The sequence below is a fragment of the Belonocnema kinseyi genome, chromosome 8, assembly GCF_010883055.1.
Source record: "Belonocnema kinseyi isolate 2016_QV_RU_SX_M_011 chromosome 8, B_treatae_v1, whole genome shotgun sequence".
Lineage (NCBI taxonomy): Eukaryota > Metazoa > Arthropoda > Insecta > Hymenoptera > Cynipidae > Belonocnema > Belonocnema kinseyi.
Genome location: NC_046664.1, coordinates 69,121,864 through 69,141,966, shown reverse-complemented (window position 1 = coordinate 69,141,966; position 20,103 = coordinate 69,121,864). Strand labels below are relative to the sequence as shown.

Here is a 20,103-nt window from a genome sequence, read left to right as displayed (position 1 = left end):
TCAAAGTTAATTCAATTTCAAAAGGATGACAAAGTTTCGATTTTGGAAAAATGTCCTTTTCTTATTTTATTTGAGAATTAGAATTAACTTTTTTTTAATGAAACCCTTCCAATCATATTTTTAAATTAAAACATAAACTGTTTTAGAGAAAAGTCGTCTTCTTTTTTGTTGAATTAAAATATTTTTTATTAAAATTGTATCGGTTGAATCATTTAGATGAAAATTAATGTATTTTATTGAAAAGTCATTTCTTTTGTCTAAAAATTGGTCTATTATTATTATTATTATTTTTTTTTAAATAGTTTTCCTTTTTATTTTAAAAGTGACATGCTTTCTTGAAAATTCGTCCTTTTTGGTTTATTTCAACGTCTTTTAATTTAAAATATTTTTTGGTTGAAACATCAATTATTATATTTTACGTTCTATGTTGAAAATTCATCTCTTTCATTTAAAATAATCTATTTTTTGAAAATAATTTTTTTTTTATTATTAAAAATGTATTAACTGAAAATTTAACTTGTCATTTCACCATTTTTTGTTAAAAATTCGCCTCTTCTTGTTTAAAAATAAACCATTTAGGTGAAAATTAATATATTTTAGTGAAAAATTGTTTCTTTTGTCTGAAAATTAATCTTGATGCTCAACCATTAATGTTTTGATTCGAAAAATGATTTTTCGGTTGATAATTTAAATAATTTTTTTAAAATTCGTTTTTCTTTTCTCGAAAATTGATCTTTTTAGTTGAGAATTCCATTAAATGCTTGAAAATTGATCTTGTTTTTTTAGAAAATTATTCTTCTTATTTGCAAATTCATTTATTCTGTTTTTTCAATTTATTTCTTGGGTTCAAAATTTTAATAATTTTAAAAAATGTCATTACTTTCTTAGAAATATATATTTTTTTCGACTTTTTGGTACAAAATTTATCTTTTGATTTAAAAATTTATTTATTTTTATTTGTTTTAAATTAAAGTATTTTGTTCTAACCTTCTTTTCTTGATTCAGAATAATATTTTTAAACTGAAAATTAAACTATTTTTTTTTATTTGTCAAATTAATTCCTTGCCATTAAAATTGAACTATTTTTTTGAACATTTTTTTAATAATAAATCTTTCAAATTTAGTTTCTCAATTCATTCCTGTGACTAAAAATTTAATTTTTCAACAGAAAATGTACCTATTACATTGTTTTGTTGGAAATGTTTTCTTTTTCAGATAAAAATTCACTAATTCATTTTTAGTTAATTTTGTTGTTGAAAATGTAACCATTTTGTTGAAAATTTATCTTTTATTTATTTTTTATTTTTTATTTGTCGTTAAATTATTTTATTTTTTATTTGAAAAATGACTTGCTTTCTAGAAAATTTGTCCTTTTCGATTTTGTTTCAACGTCTTTTAATTTCAAATATTTTTTGGTTGAAATTTTAATTATTAAATTTAAGCTGTTGATTGAAGATTCATCTTTTTTGTTTAAAATGTACTATTTTCGTAAAAATCAATTTTTTAATTAAGAATTTATTAACTCAAAATTTGACTTGTCTATTTTTCCATTTTTTGTTTAAAATTCGCCTATTTTAGTTGAAAAATAAATCATTCAGACGAAAATTAATATATTTTAATAAAAATTTGTTTCCTTTGTCTGAAAATTAATCTTGATGTTCAACCATTAATTTTTTGATTGAAAATTTAACTAATTCATTTATTCTGTTTAAAAATTCATTTCTTGGATTAAGAATTCAAATATTTAAAAAGAAACTTCATTACTTTGTTAATTTTTTGTTTTTTGAAATTCGACTTTTTGCTAGAAAATTCATCTCCGGGTTTAAACATTAATTTTTGTTTGTTTTTTTATAATTAATTAGTCAATTTCAGTTGAAAGTTTATCTCTCTGGCTAAACATTATTTTTTAACAGAAAATTTAACTTTTATTTTTTATTGGAATTGTTTTCTTTTTTAGAGGAAAATAACTTTTTTTGCAAATTGAACTATATCGTTGAAAATTCATTTTGTCTTAATCCAAAAAAGTCATTATTTCATTTTTAATTAATTCTTTTTGTGTTGAAAATGCGTTTTCATGCTTTAAACTTTAAAAATTTTCCATTTTAATTTTTAAGCGTATAATTTAATTTAAAGAATTTTAAAATGCAGTTTTAAGGCTTAAAAAATTAAAAATTAGTAGCTTTTAAAATCGAAGATTTTTTTTATAAGGATTGGCATTAATATATCATTTATTCCGATAATTTTAATATTAAATAAAAATTTTCATGATTTATCAATAAAATATTTTTAATTCAGAGTCTCAGGTCTTCCTTTATATTATTTTTTAAATAAATTTAATTAATTAATTTATTAATATAATATTTCTATTAATTTTTTCAGCCATTAAAAAATATCAACGTGCGTTTTACTTTTTTCAAGTTAAAAATTACTTCATAGTAATATAGAGTTAATTAAAGGTTTTTATTTAATTAAAAATATTGTTTAAATGTAAATTATTTAACTTTTAATCAATTTAATTTGAAATTACTTAATGTAGCAAAAGAATAAGTATTTAATATTTAGCAATGATTCACTATTCGTTTAAGACGAGTAAATTAAAACCCAATAATTAAAAGAAAACAATTTTAAACTGAATTGTTTTACATAGAAAGCTTTGAATCTCTAGAATTTCGAATAACTTTTAAGTTTTTAGCGTTAAAATTTTAATTCTATTTGAAAAGTGTTTAATTTGTAAGTTAAGTTAAATTGTGACGTATAAATAATAATTAAACACTTAACACTTGTAGAAAAAAATTTGAGTAATTTTAAGAGATATTTAGAAGTTTTTAAAAGATTCAAAATTAATTAAAAAATTGAAATGATTTTAAGTAATTTAAATGAAGTGTTTTAACATTTTTTCCAGAACTTCTAAATATATTTTAAAATGAATCGAATTTTTCCTACAATTCTTGGAAAATAATACAAATTTTTAAAAATCCTTAAAATCTTCCAGGTTCTTCTTTGATAATTTTTGAAATCTCTTAAAATCCTCTTTAAATTTCTGTTATAATAATTTTTCAAAGTGAAAAATCATTTTCAATTTTCCTAAGAATCTTAAGAATTTTTTTTTATTCTTTTGAAATCTTTCAGAATTCTTCAAAAAATTCTAAATTTTTTGTTTGAAATCTGCAAAAATGTACATTTTATTTTAAATTCGGCTGTAAGTATTTAAAATTGTTTCAAGTTCTAAATTTAATTCGAATCGTTTTAAAACTTCGAAGTATCTCTTAAAATTACTCTAATTTTTTTTACAAATAATAAGTGTTCTATTGTTATTTATAAATTCAAATTTTAAGGACTTTTTCTAATTTGCAGGATTTTCTAAAGGTTATAGAAAAAATTCATTGCATTTTAAAATATATTTAAAAGTTCAAAAAAAAAATTCAGAAATTATTTTGAATTTGGAAAAATTTAAAACCACTTCTAGATTTCTCAAGATTTTGAAATAACATTTTAAAGCTTTTGAAGGATGCCTAAACTGTTTAAAATGAAAATAATTCAACTTCTAATTTAAATCTTTTAATTTAAACAAATTTTTTTTAATTTTTAATGTGTCTAGCTTACAATTACTTAAAATAATATAATTTAAAAAAAATTAAGTTCATTGCATGATTCTTTAATTTAGAGTATTGAACATGTTAACGTGGATTTATATTGCATGATTCTTTAATTTAGAGTATTGAACATGTTAACGTGGATTTATATTTTTAGAACTTAATCTGAATCTTTGAACTCTATAATTGATAAAAAGTTCTACATTTTGCAGTTTATTTGAATTTCATTTAACATTGTTTAATTGAAAATTGTTAGTACCTTTCATTTTGTACGCGTACATTTTTGAGCATTTGAATACACCATTTTTGAATTGAAAAACTTTTAAACTTCAATTTTAAAAGTTGGGAATTCAAGGATTTCAGTTTGAATGCTTTAATTTGTTGTTTATTGTTTATTACTTTAAGTGGAAAAATTTTTGGAATATAGTTTAATTTTTTAAATTTCATTAACCGTGAAAAATGTTTGCCAACCGGGAAATGACCGGGAATTTTTTTCTTCTATTAAAACGGCCACCCTGAAATACTAATTATCAAATTTACAACTACGCAAATAAAAGTGACGAGTAATTAAAATTTTTTTTTAATTTCTCTTCAAACTGAATGACTTAATCTTTTAATTTATCTTACAAAATATCTATAAACTCACACCTTCGGCTCAACATGTTTGAATAATTTTACATGAAGCTATTTTCGTTATATGAATAAAAAATAATTTTAATAATATAATTTCTATAATCTTCCAGCGGTGTGATAGTGCCAGGCGGTTTTGGAAAAAGGGGAATAGAGGGAAAAATAGAAGCGTGTAAATGGTGTAGGTTGAACAACAAACCCTTCCTTGGGATATGTTTGGGAATGCAAACTGCAGTCATCGAATTCGGAAGAAACGTGTTGAATCTGAGCAATGCGAACAGTACTGAATTTGATAGCGAGACTGAAAATCCACTTGTTATCGATATGCCAGAACACAATCAAGGACAAATGGGGGGAACTATGCGATTAGGAAAAAGGACAACTATTTTCACGGAAGGAGAATCTGCGATAAGTAAGTTGTTTCTCAATATTTTCATTCACTTTAAAATGCGTAATTCGAAAATCTTTCACTTTAAACATTTTACATTTTTAATTATTAAACTGTTAAAATGTAATAGTAAACTTTTTTTAGTCAGAAAATTGTCTTTTTTAATTTCAACAAATCAGTCATATTTTCAACTAAACAAATCAAGTTTTAACCGAAAAGATAAAGTTTTAACTAATACGATTACTTTCATATAAAAAAGGAAACAATTTTCAAGAAAATAGTCAAATTTTTAACTAATGCTCAAACTTTTTCAAAAAAATAGTTAAATTTTCAGCTGTAAAGATAAATTTTCAACCAAAGAAGTACATTTTTGCGAACTAGTAGAATTTTCAACCGAAAAAGACCAATTTTTAACAAAATACATTAAATGTCAAACCAAAAATAAAATAATTTTCAACAAAAAATATAATAGTTTAATTAAAAGCAGGGTGACCCCTGGACCAGGAATTTTATGAGACCGGGAAAAGACAGTGAATTTATTTTTTGACCGGGAACTTGACCAAATTTTTAGAATACAAATTTGGTCCAACTTTGATTTCAACCGTTTTTTAAATCATTTTTCAAATTTGGATTTTTATAAATTATCATATCATTTAGTTTAGAATGCTTAATTCGAAAATCTTTCACTTTAAAAATTGTCCATTTTAGATTTTTAATTTCTAAGCCTATATTTTAATGTAAAGAAATTTAAATTGCAGTTTTAAAGGTTAAAAAAAGTTGAAAATTAAAAATTTTTTTAAATCGAAGATTTTTTTTTTATTAAAGAGGTGGCTGCCGGACCGGAAAACCGGGAATTTTACGAATTTACAGAAGAAAGATTTGCCCAAGTTCTGTTTTAACAATTTTTTAAATAATTAAAGTGGAGTTTTGAAAATTTAAACAATTAAAAATGAAAAGCATTTGAAGTTGAAATTTTTTGATAAAAAACAGTTTCATTTTATCAACTGTAAATATAAATAAATAAATCATTTTTAAAGTGGATATCTAATTATAAAAATCTGAACAATATAATTGATTTGACCAAACAATTCTAGATCCGTTTAAAATTTGAGAATTTTCAGATTGTAACTGTTTCCATTCGAAAGTCTTAATAAGAGTTGAAAATAATATATCAGTTATTCCAATAATTTATATTCTTTTTTATATTAAATTCAATAAACAAATTAGTTAATATATTATTTCTATTAATTTTGTTAGCCATTAAAAAATGTAAACATGCATTTTACTATTTTCAACTTAAAAATAAATCCATAAGAATATAGTCATAATTAAAGGTTTTTATTAAATTAAAAATATTGTGAGTCTAAATTATTTAATTTTTATCCCATTTAATTTGAAATTTCTTAATCTAGGAAAAGAATAAGTATTTCATATTTAGCAATATTTCACTGCTCATTTGATACGAGTAAATTGAAACCAAATATTTAAAAGAAAACAATTTTAAACTGAATTGTTTTACATAGAAACCTTTGAATCTTTAGTTTTTCGAAGAACTTTTAAACTTTTAGCGTTACAAAATTATTTAAAGTAATTTAAACGAAGTTTGTAACATTTTTTTCAGAACTTCTAAATATATTTTTTAATTAATCCTACCATTTTTTATTGTAAATTTTTGTGTGAAATCTGCAAAAATGTACATTCTATTTTTAATTCGGCTGTAAGTATTTGAAATTATTTGAAGTTCTAAATTTAATTCGAATCTTTTTAAAACTTTGAAATATCTCTTAAATTACTCTAATATTTTTACAAATAATAACTGTTCTATTGTTATTAATAAATTCATTTTTTTTTTATTTTCAGGATTTTCTAAAAGTTATAGAAAAAATTCAATTCATTTTGAAATATATTTAAAAGTCGCGAAAAAAAATTCAAAAATTATTTTGAATTTAGAAAACTTTTAAACCACTTCTAGATTTCTCAAAATTTTTAAATAAAATTGTAAAGCTTTTGAAAGATGCCTAAACTATTTAAAATTAAAATAATTTTACTTCTATTTACAGAAATGTTAAGTTAAAAAAAATTTTTTCAATTTTTAATGTGTCCATCTTAAAATTACTTAAAATAATATAATTTAATTTTGAAGATTTTTGAAGTTCATTGCTTGATTCTTTAATTTAGACTATTAAAAATGTTAACGTGGATTTATATTTGTGGAACTTAATCTTCATTTTTGAACACTATATCTTATAAAAGTTCTAAAATTCGCAATTTTATTGCATTTAATTTATCATTGTTTATTTGAAAATTTTTACTACCTTCCATTTGGTACGTGTAACTTTTTGAGCATTTGAAAACACCATTTTTGAATTGAAAAACTTTTAAACTTCAATTTTAAAAGATTGTAAATATTGTTTTAGTCCAAAATATTCCATTTTTAACCCATTCAATTAATATTTTTTTAATTAAGAAAAAGAATAATTATTTAATATTTAGCAATATTTGACTGTTCATCGTAGATAAGTAAATTGGAGCGAAATATTTAAAAGTGAACAATTTGAAACTGAATTGTTTGACATAGAAACCTTTAAATTGTTAGAATTTCTAAGAGATTTTTAACTTTTAACGTTACAATTTTTATTGTTCTATTTAAAAAATATTTAATTTATAAACGAAATTGTTAAATTTTTATGTAAAAATAATAATTGGAACACTTAATATTTGTAGAAAAAATTTGACTAACTTTAAGAGATATTTAGAAGTTTTTAAAAGCTTAAAAATTAATTTAAAACTTGAAATTATTTCAAGTAATTTAAACGAAGTGTGTGCAAATTTTTTTTTAAACTTTTAAACCTATTTTAAAATGAATAGAATTTTTACTACAATTTTTGAAACATCTTAAAATCTTTTTAAATATTCTTCTAAAATAATTTTTCAAAATGAAAAATCATTTTCAATTTTCCTAGGAATATTAAGAAAATTATTATTTGATATCATTTTAAGTTCTAAATTAATTTTGAATCTTTTTAAAAATTCTAAATATTTCTTAAAATTACTCTAATTTTTTTCACACATAATAAGTGTTCAATTGTTATTTATAAATTCAAATTTGAACAAAATTTTTTTTAATTCGCAAGATTTTCTACAAGTTGTACGACAAATTTAATTGACTTTAAAAGTGATTTAGAAGTTCTGAAAAAAATTTCAAAAATAATTTTTAATTTGAACAAATTTAAAACAACTTTTATATTTCTCAAGATTTTGAAATAAAATTTTTAAGCTTTTCAAGGATGCTTAAACTATTTAAAATGCAAATCATTTCACTTCTAATTGAAGAACTTTTAGGTTGAAAAATTTTTAACTTTTAATGTGTCTAGCCTAAAATAACTGAATAATATAATTTTGAAAATGTTTAAAGTTCATTAATTGATTCTGTAATTTAGAGTATTGAAAATGTAAATGTGGATTTATATTTTTAGAACCTAATCTAAATTTTGGAACTCTATAATTTATGAATTTTAACAATTCTGAATTTTGCAGTTCCACTTTTAATTATTTAATTTGTTATTTATTTTTATTACTTTTTTTATTTATTTCAATAGTTTTTAGGGATTTCCAGGCCTGAAATATTTTAGGGTATTTCAAAAGATTTAAAGAGATTTTCAAGAGATTGAAAAAATTTCAAAGGATTTCCAGGGGTTTTAATAATTTTAAGAGATTTTAAAATATTTGCATGCGGTTTTATAGAATTTCCTAGAATTTCGGCAGATATCGAGGATTTTGCAGGACCTGCAAGGTTATTTTATAAGATTAAAAGGGTTTTTATAAGATTTTAATGAATTTCAATGATTTTATGGGATTTTAAAAGCTATGAAGGTATTTTAATCAATTTTACAGCATTTCAGAAAATATTATTAAATTTCATGTAATTTCACGAAATTTTTTAATATTTTCAAATATTTTTTGTAATTCATTTGGAACTCGCGCTTAATTCTTATTAATTTCTCCTCAATTCTTTTAAATCCTTTTTAATTCTTCTAAATTCATTCAATCTTACTAAATTCAATCGATTAAAAAAAATCATTTCAAATTTACTCAATTCAATGAATTTTGCATATTTTAAAATTGTTTAGATTTGTCTTGTTTTTTTAATTCAGTACGATTTTTTATGAATTTCATCGAATTCTTCTCGTTTCCCATAAATTCTTCTAAATTCACACAAATATTACTCAAATAAATAGATGTTTTCGATTTAAAAAAAAAAGATTTATAATAGGATTTTTTTAACAGACTTGAATTCTTTTGTAGTCATGAGTCACTTTTTTTTATAAGAAATTAGTAGGGTTGCAAAGATTAAAATAGGTTTTGAATTTTCCTTTGAAATTCACCATGAATTTTTTATTAATTTACCCTGAATTCTTTTAGATTTTTTGGAATTCTCTTAAACTTTTTTATTTCACTTAAATTCTTCCAGTTTTACTAAATTCTACTTATTGCAATGGATTTAAAAAAAAAATTTAACTTTTTATTAAATTTATCCTACAGATTTTTAACCTCACCTCGAATTCTGATATATTTTATAAAAATCTTTTAGAGCAAAGTCTTTTTCAGGAAAAAAACTTGAATTTAAACAGTTTTTAATACATACCTCCATCTAGTATGAAGAGACGTTAAGAATTTCCGTTATTCCCTGATGATTCTAGGGATTCCTTGAAAAAATTTAAGTTTAAACGATTATAAAGAATCATTTTATTTTATTCTTTTCAGAGCAATTGTATGGTAACAAAGACAGCGTGGAAGAGAGACATCGTCACAGATACGAAGTCAATCCGAAATTTGTAACAGCTCTAGAAGCCGCAGGCATGAAGTTTGTCGGTTAGTATTTTTTTTTTTTGTAATCTGAAAAAATGAGAACTTTTTTTTTTAATAAATGAAACCAGGGTGGCAGCTAAGACTGGGAATCCAGGAAATGACCGGGAATTTTATATGTCTGGGAAAATCCGGGAAATGATCGGGATTTTTACAAATATTTTACTTTAAAAATTTTCTATTATAGATTTTTTAAGCTTATATTTGAATTAAAAGAATTTTAAAATGCAGTTTTAATGACTTAAACAATTAAAATTTAAAATAGTTTTAAATCGAAAATTTTTGATAGCAAACATTTTTAGTAGATCAACAATCTAAAGTTAATTTAAAATCAGTAATTATACATTAAATATTCAAAATTAAACTTTGAACTACACGATTTTATTGTTCTATTTAACGAAAATTAATTTGTATCTTAAATTAATAAATTTTGATGTATAAATAACACACACCTATTATTCTTAGAAAAAATTCGAGTTTGTTGAAGAGATATTTATTATGATGTTTATTTATATTTAGGCTCACGACCTAATTTAAAACAAAGTGTAGATTTTGGCAGATTTCGAACAAAATTTTTTTTTAAGATTGATAAAAAAAATTGAAAATGATTTTTTATTTTAAAAAATTATTTGAAATTCGAATAATTTTAAAAGATATTTAGAAGTTATGAAAAACTTTTAATAATATTTTTAAATTTGAAAAAAATTTGAAACAACTTGTAGATGTTTCAAAATCTTGAAATAAAATGTCATCAAGTATTTATTCAGAATAATAATAATTCTAACTTGGAACCGGGTATATTCAAATTTTCAGAAATTCCCAGCTACTACTGAAAATTTTCGAAAAAGAACAAAAATTCTGAATTGGAACAAGAAATTTGTCCAAGGTATTCTAATTCTGAGTTGAAACTACTATTTATTCAAAAGAATTATATTTTTTTTTTTTTGGAACAAGGAATGTTAAAATTTAAATAAATTCCAAGCTGAAACAGGAAACCTTTCAATAGAATAAATTCTAATTCCAAGCTGAAACGGGATAATTCCGAAAAAAATGTAACTTATAAAATGAGAATTTTTTGAAAAGAATTAAAATTCTGAATTTTAACAGGGAATTTTTCGAAAAGAATTATAATTCCGGATTAAACAAAGAATTTTTTATTTTCTGGCAATGGTATCATTTTCAACATTTTCTACTTTATTGATTGATTCTTTAATTTAGATCATTGACAATTTTAAAATTTGAACAAAGTTTAAAATTCAAGAGTTTCACCTTGGGTGCTTTCATTTGCAGTTCAGTTTTTATTATGTCAAATGGAACAATTGTTAAATTTAATGTTTGATTTTTTAAGTTTCGTTGACCGTGAAAAATGTTTTCGAACCAGAAAATGACCGAGAATTAATTTTTTTTACCGGGAATTTTACAAATTTGTAGAAAAAAATATCCTTCCAACTTTAATTTTACCCGTTTTTTTTTAAATAATTATTTTAATTATCATCTTTTTCAATTATGATATCGTTCAATTTAGAATGCATAATTCGAAAATCTTTCAGTTTAGAAATTTTTCATTTCAGATTTTTGTTTTTTAAGCGTTTATTTTAATTTAAAGAATCTTAAAAAGCACTTTTAAAGACTTAAACCATTGAAAATTAGAAGCGTTTAAAATAAAAAAAATTTGGATGAAAAACATTTTTAGGATATCAACTGTGTATATTAATTAATTAATGATTATTTAAATTAAATTATACTTTAAGGTTTGAACAGTAAATAATAATTGATTTTACAAGACGATTCGAAATCAGTTCCAAATTGGAGAATGTGTAGATTTTAACGTTAAAAATTAAACTGTTTTAATTCGAGAGTCTTATTACTTAAACAAATGTAAACGCCTTATTGAAAATTTATAATCTATTTTTAATTTTTAAATAACTTCGAAATGATATATTTATAAATAAAGGCTTTTATTAAGTTTCAAATATAATTTCACTCAAAAATTTGTAATAATTTATTATTTCTTGAACCATGCAATTTGAAATTTTCCAATTCAGAAAAATAACAGTTACTTAATATTTATAAGTATTTAATTGTTCATTTAAAATCAGTAATTATAAATTAAATATTCAAAACTAACCGAAACACTAAACTTTGAATGTTACAATTTTAGTGGTTCTATTTAATCAAATTTAATTTGTAAGTCAAATTGTTGAATTTTGATGTATAAATAAGAATATTTATTCTTAGAAAAGTATATAGATGTTTCAAGATTTTAAAATAAAATTTCGAAGCATTTTATGGATTCTTAAACTATTTAAGGTAAAAATAATTGAACTTTTAATTTCAGCAGGGAATGTTAAATTTTTTACAAATGTATAGTTGGAATTGGAATTAATCCAGAATAATAATAATAATAATAATAATAATTGTGACTTGGAAACGGGAATTTTCAAATTTAAAAAATTCTGAGCTTGTACTGAAAATCTTCGAAAAGGAACAAAGTTCTGAATTGTAACTGGAAATTTTTCCAAAAAATTATAATTCTGAGTTAAACCAAGGAATTTTCGAATTTTAACCAATTCTGAGTTTGAAACTGGTATTTATCCAAAGAACTTTAATTTTTCTTGAAACACAGGGAATCTTAAAATTTAAATAAATTCTGAGCTGGAACAGGGAATTTTTTAAAAGAATAAATTTCAATTCTAAGTTGAAAAGGGATATTTTCGAAAAAATGTAAATTATGAATTGGAACAGAGAATTTTACAAGAAATTCTGATTCTTAGTTGAAACTGAAAGTTTTCAAAAAGTATTAAAATTCCGGATGTAAGCAAGGAAAACCCGGGAAATGATGTTGAAAATTTTTGGATAAAAAACTTTTTATTGAATAAATAAATACATTTTTTTATTCATCTGTACTTTAAGTGCTAAAAAGTGAACAAAAACGATTTGACGAAACGATTTTAAACCAGTTCAAAATTTAAGAATTTTCAGATTTTAATGTTAAAACATAAACGGTTTAAAATTCAAATTCTTACTCATTAAAAAAAGGTGAACATGTGACTAAAAGCTTATAAACTATTTTCAACTTAAAAATAACTTCATAATAATATATTCTTAACTAAACGATTTTTAAAAATTTTAAATATTGTTTCAGTCCAAAATATGCAATTTTTAACCGATTCAATTTGAAAATTTTAATTTAAAAAAAAGATTAATTATTGAATATTTAGCAATATTTGAATTTTTATTTAAGGCATGTAAATTGAAACCAAATATTTAAAAGTAAAGAATCTTTAACTGAATTTTTTGACATACAAAGCCTGTAATCGTTCAAATTTCGAAGATCCTTTAAACTTTGAACGTTACAATTTTAATTGTTGTATTTGAAAAATGCTTGATTTGAAATTGAAATTTTTAAATTTTGATGTATAATTTACAAATGAAGATTTGTAGAAAAAATTTAAGTAATTTTAAGAGATATTCAGGAGTTTTAAAAGGATTAAAAATTATCGTGCACATTTTAGAAAGTTTTCTTAAAAACTTCTATAATATTTTTTGAAAATTTTGTTTAAATCTAATTTTTCTGTTTAAAATCTGCAAAAATCTACAAATTGTGAAGAAATTTTCTAAAATTTGCAAGGATTTTCTGATAATTGTAGAAAAAATTTAATCAATTTTGACAGATATTTAGAAGTTCTGAAAAAATTTCCAAAATAATTTTAAATTTAAAACCAATTTAAAACAACTTCTAGATTTCTCAAGATTTTGAAATAAAATTTTGAAAGTTTCCAAGGATGTCTAAATTATTTAAAGAGAAAATAATTGAATTTCTAATTTCAGAAGTGTTAAGTTAAAACATTTTCACTTTGTCAATATTCAATGTTTCTAGCTTGAAATTTCTTAAAATTATATGATTTTGAAAATTTTAAACTTCATTGATTGATTTTTTTTTATTTAGAGCATTGAAAATTATTACTTGGATTCATATTTTTTTATATTGAAAAATGTTAATACCTTCAATTTTATAAACGTAAATTACTGAGCATTTGAATAAAAAAGTTTTTAATTAAAAACTTTTAAATTTCAATTTTAAATGTTCAAAATGTAATAATTCCACTTTGAGTGCTTTAATTTGCAACTCAGTTTTATTACCTCAAGTGGAAATTTTTTTACCTTTAGTGTTTCATTTTTTAAATTTCATTGACCGTGGAAAATGTTTGCGAACCGGGAAATGACCGGGAATTTATTTTGTCGATTAAAACGGCCACCCTGTTCAAGAATTTCTAAATGGGTGCTTTCATTTGCAGTTCAGTTTTTATTATGTCGAATGGAACAATTTTTAGATTTAGTGTTCCATTTTTAAAATTTCGTTGACCGCGAAAAATATTTTCAAACCGGGAATTTTTTTCTTTGATTAAAACGGCAAGCCTGGAAACCATTTTCTGTGTATGCAATTTAAAAAAAAGTGAAACGTTTGCTTCATCAATCTGAACAATAAAAATAAAAAAAAGTGATTACTTTTTTTCGCAGGACACGACGAAAAATTAGAGAGGATGGAAATTATCGAACTGGAAGGTCACCCTTACTACGTGGCGACACAGTATCATCCAGAATATTTGTCAAGGCCGCTAAAGCCCTCTCCGCCGTTTTTAGGATTAATTCTGGCCAGTGTGGGAAAATTGGAATCCTATTTGTCTAAGGACACTCGTAAAGCTTCTCCAGAGATTATAAGCGACAATGATTCAGGTTCAAAACGAACTTCAAAACTTAAAACTCATCTTTTATCAATTCCATTTATGGACAGATTTCCTTTCACTATGCTTTAAGGGTCGCTTTTCTTGTTATGCAGATATTTATTGTATATTTTTTCCTCTTTATTTACTGCAAAACGAAAAAATAGACAAAAGAAAATGCAATGAATTATTTAGAAGGAATTTATTTTGACATTTATGGTTCTATATTTTACAGCCGTTGAATTCGAGAACAATTCCACATTGGAGAACAGTATGACGGTAACAGTATGACGGTAATATTTTAAGAGACTGAATAAACATTTTTTTTTAAGTATAATTAATAATTATGGTTGAAAATGATGATATTTGTAAATAATTTGTATTTTGTAAATAAAATGTTTCTTAACCGTATCGAAATGACAGTGAATTTTGTTTTTAACAAGAAGTTTTACAAATTTTTAGAAAAAAACTTTCCAATTTAGATTTCAACCCTTTTTTTAAATAAATCGTTAAAGTTTTTCCATTTCAGATTTTAAATTACTAAGAGTACATTTTAATTTAGAGAATTTTAAAATGCCGTTTTAAAGACTTAAAGAATTAAATATTGTAAGTGTTTATAATCAAAGATTTTTGGTTAAAAAACCTTTTTAGTTGACCAAGTGTAAATATAAATTGATTTATTATTCTTAAAATTGAACTGTGAATAATAATTGATTTTACAAGGCGATTCTGAATTAATTCACAATTTTAGAATTTCCAGATTTAAAGGCCCAATTGAAAACTTATAAACTGTTTTCAATTTTATAATAATTGCAAAATAATATACTCATAATACAAGGCTTTTATTAAATTTTAAATATTATTTCAGTCTAAAGTACTCCATTTTTAAACCAATAAATTTGAAATTTCTGAATTAAGAAAAAGGGCAATTACTTAATATTCAGAAATATCTTACTGCTTATTCAAAATCAGTAATTACAAATTAAATATTAAAAACTAAACAAAAAACAGGGTGAAAATTACGAAGCTACAGTCGAAGATATTTCATATTTTCGCATAGTATTCCCGATTTGTTTCAATTTTAACAACAATTTCATTTAAATTCAAGAAACCTAATAATTTTTTGCTCTTTATTTTTTGGTTGAAAATTAATTTTTTAACTGAAAGTTTATTCCATTATTTGTTGAGAATTGATCGGTTGTTTGTTTAAAATTCATAGTTTCTGGGTGAAAATGTAACTATCTTGTAAAAAAAATTAGTGTTTTTGGCTGGAAAATTCAACTGTTTTGTTAAATATTTTTCTTTTTGAGTTTCAAGTTGTATTATTTTCGGCGAAAACATAACTATTTGAATTAAAATAAACTTTTTGGTTCAAAATTCAATTATTTTGTGAAGGATTCGTCTTTTTTGATTGGAAAATATTTCTTCGTAGGAAATTCACTTCTTTTGTTAAAAATTCGTCTATATTTTATGGAAATTCATCTCTTTTTATAGAAATTTGATGTTTTCTTTAATTAAAACTTCAACTATTCTTTTTTTGGATGATTTTTTTAAATTGCAAATTCAACTACTTGGGTAAAAGTTGAACCTCTTTGTTCAAATTTATTTTACTCTTTGAAGGTTCATCTCTTTTGTTGAAAATTTAATTATTTTGTTAAATATTAATTTTGTTTATTAAAAATTAATTTTTCACTTGAAAATGTAACTTGCATTTTTTGTTGCATATTTTGTTTATTTAACATTCGTTTTTATTGGTATAAAAGTAATCTTTTTGGTTGAAATTTCCTTTCTTGGTTATTACTACAACTTTTTTGTTAAAATGAACTTTTTTTTTTTGTTAAAAATTTATATTTATGGGTGGAAAATGCAGCTATTTTACAAAAAAAAACGTCTTTTGATTAGAAATTAAATTGGCTGAAAATGCGTCTATTCAGTTGGAAAATTAAAGTTCTGGGGTCAAAGTTTAGTTACTTTGTTAAAAATTATTTTTTTGTTTATTAGAGATTCATCATTTAAATTGAAAATTCATCTCTGATAGGAAATTAAATTATGATATTGAAAATACATCTTTTTAGCAGAGCCCACTCTATTCAAAATTTATATTCTTGGTTACAGGTTAATTTTTTAGTTGTAAATTAATTTCCGTTTGAAAATGAAACTATAATGTTAATTTGTTTAATTGAAAATTTATATTTTTACTAGTTAAAAACTCTTCCTTTGTGATTGAAAATTCAACGATATTGTTAAACATTTGTTTATTGGGAAAGAAAACTCGTCCTTTAGGATTTAAAATTCACCTATTTTTTTTATTAAAAATGGAACTGTCTTCTTAAACATTCAATTATTTCGTTGACAATTTAACTGTTGTTGGTTAAAGTTTAATCATTTTGTTTAAAGTTTGATCTTTTTAGGTTGAATTTTGTTCAAAATTTAATTATTTTACTGAAAACTAAAAGCGCCTAAAATCTGGATTTAAAAGAATCATTACACAGTTGCTAAAGTAGAAAAAATAAGAAACTTTTAAACATTAAATAAAATGAACGAAAAAACGTTTTTTTTTGTCGTGAAATCAGATTTTGGGATCGTATGGGAAATTTCGCATGTGACACTTTTTTTATTTTCACTAGACATACAATTTCTATGTTTAGTGAAAAGTATTTTTCACTGTAAAAGAAAGACCTGGGAAAAAGTATTTTTGTCCTGGAAAACCTGGGAAAATCCGGGAATTTCTTGTTTAAGATACGCTAGACGCGCTGAAAAAAGTAAACTTTGAACGTTACAATTTTTAAAAAATTTCAGGAAATTTGCAAATGATTTCTTAGTTTAAAAAATTAATGTGGAATATTTTATGGAGGTTCTTTTAATTTTTCAGTATATTAAAAAAAAAAGTTGAGGAAAAATTCGAATTATTTTAAATGGTGTTTAAAAGTTCTAAAAAAAAAAGTTTAAATAATTTAAATTTTGAAAAAATGTAAAATGACATGTGTTTCAAGAGTTTGGAATAAAAGTTTGAAGCATTTTAAGAGGCTTTAAACATGTTTTAAGATCAAAATAATTTAACTTCTAATTTAAGAATTGTTCATTTTCTTGAAAAAAATGTGATCGTTCAAACTTTTTAATTTTAATAGTTACCTGGATTTAATTTAAAAGTGCTTCGTTGAAACATATTAGTAGCTTCCATTTTATTTATGTAAATTATTGAAAATATGAATACAAAATTTTGTGCCACTGAATTAGAAATTTTTTGTGGAATTTCGAAAGCTTTTTAGGAATTTCAAAATATTTGAGGGAAGGGGGGGGGATTTCAAAGGATTACAAGAGGTTTCACAGATTTAAAAAGATTTAGGGTGACAACTTGACCGGGAAATCAGGAATTTAATTTATACCCGGAAATTTACTTCTGATTGCAGAAACATTCCATTTTTTAATATTTGAATATTTTTTGTCAATTTAGAAAAGTGATTTCTACTTTATCTACAGGCGCAAATTTCTGAGATTATCTGAGTGTATTCTAATTAATGTAGTAGTCATGCCAAAAGTCAGATATCTGAAAAAAATAGTTCTTCTATTATTTTAAGAATCACAATATTACAACTGATGTCATTTAAAATAAAAAACATGATTTTTTATGCAAAATCCTTAAATTCACAACAACAACAAACATTAATTTGAACTATGTTTTTTATAAATTAAATTTTTTTCTGACCCTCGCTTCATAACAAATTTTTTAAAAATGATTGCATTTTAATAAATGACGGCTTATTTTTTCCGAGAAAAGATTCCCTACAACCATACTGTTTTCAATTTCAAAAATAACTCAATAATCATAAAATATAATAATTTGTCTAAAAAAATTTTTTTTATTGTTTCAACGATTTCCGAAATAGAATCCATGCCAAACACCTTGTCTAATATCGATCCAGTCTTACTTTCTTCTGTTACCCAGCAGACACGTTCTGCAACTGTTCCAGATAAAAAAAAGGAACTGTGTTCTATAACAGTTGCTACAAACTGGTGACAGAACTGTTCTAGAAAAAAAAAGGTCACAATGTTCTGAACACTGTGACAAAATTGTGGCTGAACTGTTCTGGAATAAAAAGGTTCTAGAACATTTCTATGACTATGACATGTTCTAGAACACTGTGACAAAATTGCAACTAGAACCCTGTTACAAGTGTGTTCTATTTCCTGTGGGGCTACGTCAAGTCTATGGTCTATGCCAAGTCTATGGTCTATGCCAACAAGCCAGCGACGATTGATGAACTTCGTACGAATATCGAACATGAAATTGCAGCAGTATCGGCCGAATTATGCCTGAAAACCGTCGAAAATTGGGCAAGCAACCGTTTTTGTTCTATTTAAAAAAAACTTTTGTAGCGCTCTTATTGAAAACCCTTTATATCCATGGGGATATTAAAATTTCCGCCTCACAGGATATTACGACGGGTTATCCCTGGAATAACCCGGGATATAAAGGGGGTCAAATCGAATATCCCGGAATATCCTACTGCTGTGAGGGATACATAGCACTGTTCCATATTTGATAAAGAACAGTTCTAGAACTGTTATAGAATTGTTTTGAACTTCTATAGAATTGTCCTAGATTTTATACAATGCAGCGTACCAAAGTTCTACAATTGTTAGGATCGGTTGTCACAGCGTTCTAAATCTGTGAAAGATTTGTTGCACAAAATTTGTAATTGAGTTCTAGAAATGTTACAGATCGGTTATCACAGCGTTCTAGAACTGTTACAGAAGTGTTGTAGCGTGTGAGGGATGACATAGTTACTCGCATGTTCGTAACCTGTTCTAGAACACGTTATTTTGTGTTCTAGAACAGTCACAGATCTTTTCTGTGACCTTGTTTGCTGGGTATTTTTATTATGCTATGAATAAGTATTTATGAATACATTTTGTCTGTGGTACTTAGTAAGCTGCTAACGCTCTAATTATTACAGTTATTATAGATGCACAATTGGATCATTTTATGCCTAAACCAAGTATTTGTAACAAACAAGCTTTTTTCTAAACATCATTTAACCAATCTGTCCCCGTTACCATTCGTTTTCGGATTTCAAAATTATCTAGCACCTTGTCCGTATCCTTCCATTGGACTCCAACCCATCAATTCATATCTCCAAGTAAAATGATTCTTTCTCCATGTATGATAGTATACAAATTAATTTTAACAGCCGAAACATGTGTTACTAAGCATATTAAAAAGAAAACTTTTAACGTTCTTTCATAGTTTTATACGATTATACTACAAACCATTAAAAATACAACTGATAGTTTTTAAAGAAAGAACCATGTGCTGTTTAATGGAAAACATTGCCGGTAGAGATAATAAAATATTAAAAAGCACATGAATAAGGGGAGAAATGATCAATGCACTCGACGCCATACACGTGTTCCATTGATGTTTATTATTCATCAAGACTATTTTCTTCGCATTGTACAGAGAAGAATGATATCAATCACTTGTCACACTCAACCTACCATTATCTGCGATTCCTGGTTTTTGTTAAGAAGTGAAAATCGCTACCAACAATTTCTAGGCAAAAATTGAATGAATAAATAAATAGGATCAGAGGGAAAGGAATCTTTCAAGTATATTGTATACTCACTTAGTGCACATGCCTTATTTTATTATTTATAAATCAGTCGCTCTTTCTTTCCTGAAAGGGAATATGGAACACATTAGAAATTCTACAGCTGCACGCAAATCGAAAGTCTACTTCTACTTTGCATCTGTTTAGTGCATGTGTTCATTTATTATAAATAATCGATCGCTCCTTATTCAATGAAAGAGAATAAGGAAATGGAGTTGGAAAATTCTATGCCTCCAGAGGTCGATGTTCGGAAGAAACTTTCAGTGAACAAAAGATATAGGTAAGACAAC

At 23.7% G+C, this 20,103-nt stretch overlaps 1 protein-coding gene across 2 annotated transcripts in view; it reads left to right on the top strand.

The window, feature by feature from the left end:
- Positions 1–14,604, top strand: part of LOC117178710 (CTP synthase-like) — a 44,906-nt gene extending 30,302 nt beyond the window's left edge. The window contains exons 8-11 of one of the 2 annotated variants that reach the window (XM_033370138.1): positions 4,337–4,635; positions 9,376–9,483; positions 13,999–14,214; positions 14,437–14,604. In XM_033370138.1, coding sequence (XP_033226029.1) covers positions 4,337–4,635; positions 9,376–9,483; positions 13,999–14,214; positions 14,437–14,492 — 679 coding nt within the window. In that variant the 3' untranslated portion in view covers positions 14,493–14,604. Of the gene's footprint in view, positions 1–4,336; positions 4,636–9,375; positions 9,484–13,998 lie in introns of both variants that reach the window. The other variant, XM_033370136.1, reaches the window with a different exon arrangement.
- Positions 14,605–20,103: the final 5,499 nt, after the last annotated feature.